The sequence below is a fragment of the Amborella trichopoda genome, chromosome 3, assembly GCF_054954075.1.
Source record: "Amborella trichopoda isolate Santa Cruz 75 chromosome 3, AtrichopodaSantaCruz75HAP2 v2.0, whole genome shotgun sequence".
NCBI lineage: Eukaryota > Viridiplantae > Streptophyta > Magnoliopsida > Amborellales > Amborellaceae > Amborella > Amborella trichopoda.
The window spans coordinates 18,360,787-18,362,561 of NC_142338.1; the positions used below are offsets into that span (position 1 = coordinate 18,360,787).

Genomic DNA, 1,775 nt, shown 5'->3' on the forward strand with positions numbered 1-1,775 from the left:
TTTTCTTAACGGTCTTCTTTAAAACCTTACAAAGGATTTTATTAAATGCTTCCTCTTGTCCATTAGCTCTGGGGTTGTACATGGACAAATACCTCAAATAAATACTGAATTGGCTAGTCAATTTATAAATTTGATCATTATTAAATGAAGACCCATTTTTGATATGATACTATCTGGTACCCCAAATAAGTACACGATGTGATGGTGAATGAAATTAGCCAGAATTTTGCCAGTTACCCTCCGAAGAGGAATGATCTCTGTCCAATTCGAGAAGTAATCAGTGGCTGCAATATATAAATATGGCTTCCTGCAGATGTTGGGTAATGGGTCCCACGATATCCATTCCCCATTGAAAGAAAGGTCAGGTCATGAGAGTTGGATGCAAGGGTTCTGGTGACTGGTGAATATAGTCTGCGTGTATTTGATACGCATGACATCTTTTGGCATATTTAAACATGTCCTTTGTCATAGTGGGCCACAAATGCCCCATCCAATGTAGCTGGTGACATAATTTGGGCCCAGACTGGTGCATGCCGCATACCTTAGTGTTCACTTCCTTCAAAGCTTCATGTCCCTCATACGAGAGACACCTCAACAACATTCCATCATATGAACTCTTGTAAAGTTGGTCACCAAGAAGATCGAATCTCTTGACTTGCCTTTTTATGGTTAGCTTATCATTCTTGGTTTGAGGGAGTTGGCCGTGCACCAAATATTCCAAGAAAGGCTTACGTCAATCTGGTTGGGCTGCCCCCACAACAACAACAATGTCAGTGGAGGTAGGTTCTTCCACCAATCATCTTATGGTCCCCTGAGGCTATGGGGGAAATTCCACCCATAAATCCTCTTCATCTTTGGGATCGGGTCCTTCCATCATGGAGATAGTTCCCCATTCTTGTATGAGGATATTAAGCGGGGTCGCAGGTTCAATAATCATAGTGGCCCCGAGCTTTGCCAAGGCATCTACTTGAACATTTGATCATCGAGGTATGTAAATCAGAGTGACTTCATCTATCTTCCCAAGGAGGTATCTTGCGGTGTTATAATATGGCTTGATTTCATCCTTACGGACTTCGTATATTTCTTTTAACTGTCGGACTATCAATAGAGAATCACCAAAGATATTAAGGAATCCTAAGTCCATTTCAAGTTCCATATCCAAACTGATGATCGATGCCTGATACTCAGCTTCATTGTTTGAGTATCTCTCGCTTAACGAGAAGGCATAAGGGAGGAGCCCTCTATCAGGTGTAAAAAATAATACACCCGCTTCAACTCCTTTTTCTTGAGAAGAACCATCAAAGAACATCTGCCATTGTGCAAGTTCTTTTGTACACATGACTTCCTCATCGGGTAAGTGTTCATTCAAGGGTGACTCCTTAGGCAGGGGATGAGCGACCAGGAAATCTGCTAAAGCCTGACCTTTGATAGATTTTTGTGGGACGTAGGTAATATCAAACTCCATGAGGAGCAAGGCACACTCAACTAGCGTCTCAAGGAGCAAGGAACACTTAGCTAGGCATCCCAAGGAGCAAGGCACATTTAGTTAGGAGTCCCGACAGAACATGCATTGTCATCAAATATTTAATAGGGCCAGCTCGGGATATCAATTGTACTGGGTCTGTCAAGAAGTATTGCCTTAACTTTTGAACAGCAAATACCAGGGCCAAAAAAATCTTCTCAATTGGAGAATAATTGTATTCGACCGACATCATAGTACGGCTCAAATAATATAAAGCCAATTCCTTCCCTTCATCATTATGCTGAGAGAAGAG

The 1,775-nt window shown here is 41.8% G+C and overlaps 1 protein-coding gene across 1 annotated transcript; it reads right to left on the bottom strand.

The window, feature by feature from the left end:
* Positions 1-979: 979 nt before the first annotated feature.
* LOC148782791 (uncharacterized) lies at positions 980-1,465 on the bottom strand. Its single transcript, XM_088860351.1, has one exon. It carries the CDS (start codon positions 1,463-1,465, stop codon positions 980-982), a length of 486 nt encoding a protein of 161 aa, XP_088716477.1.
* Positions 1,466-1,775: the final 310 nt, after the last annotated feature.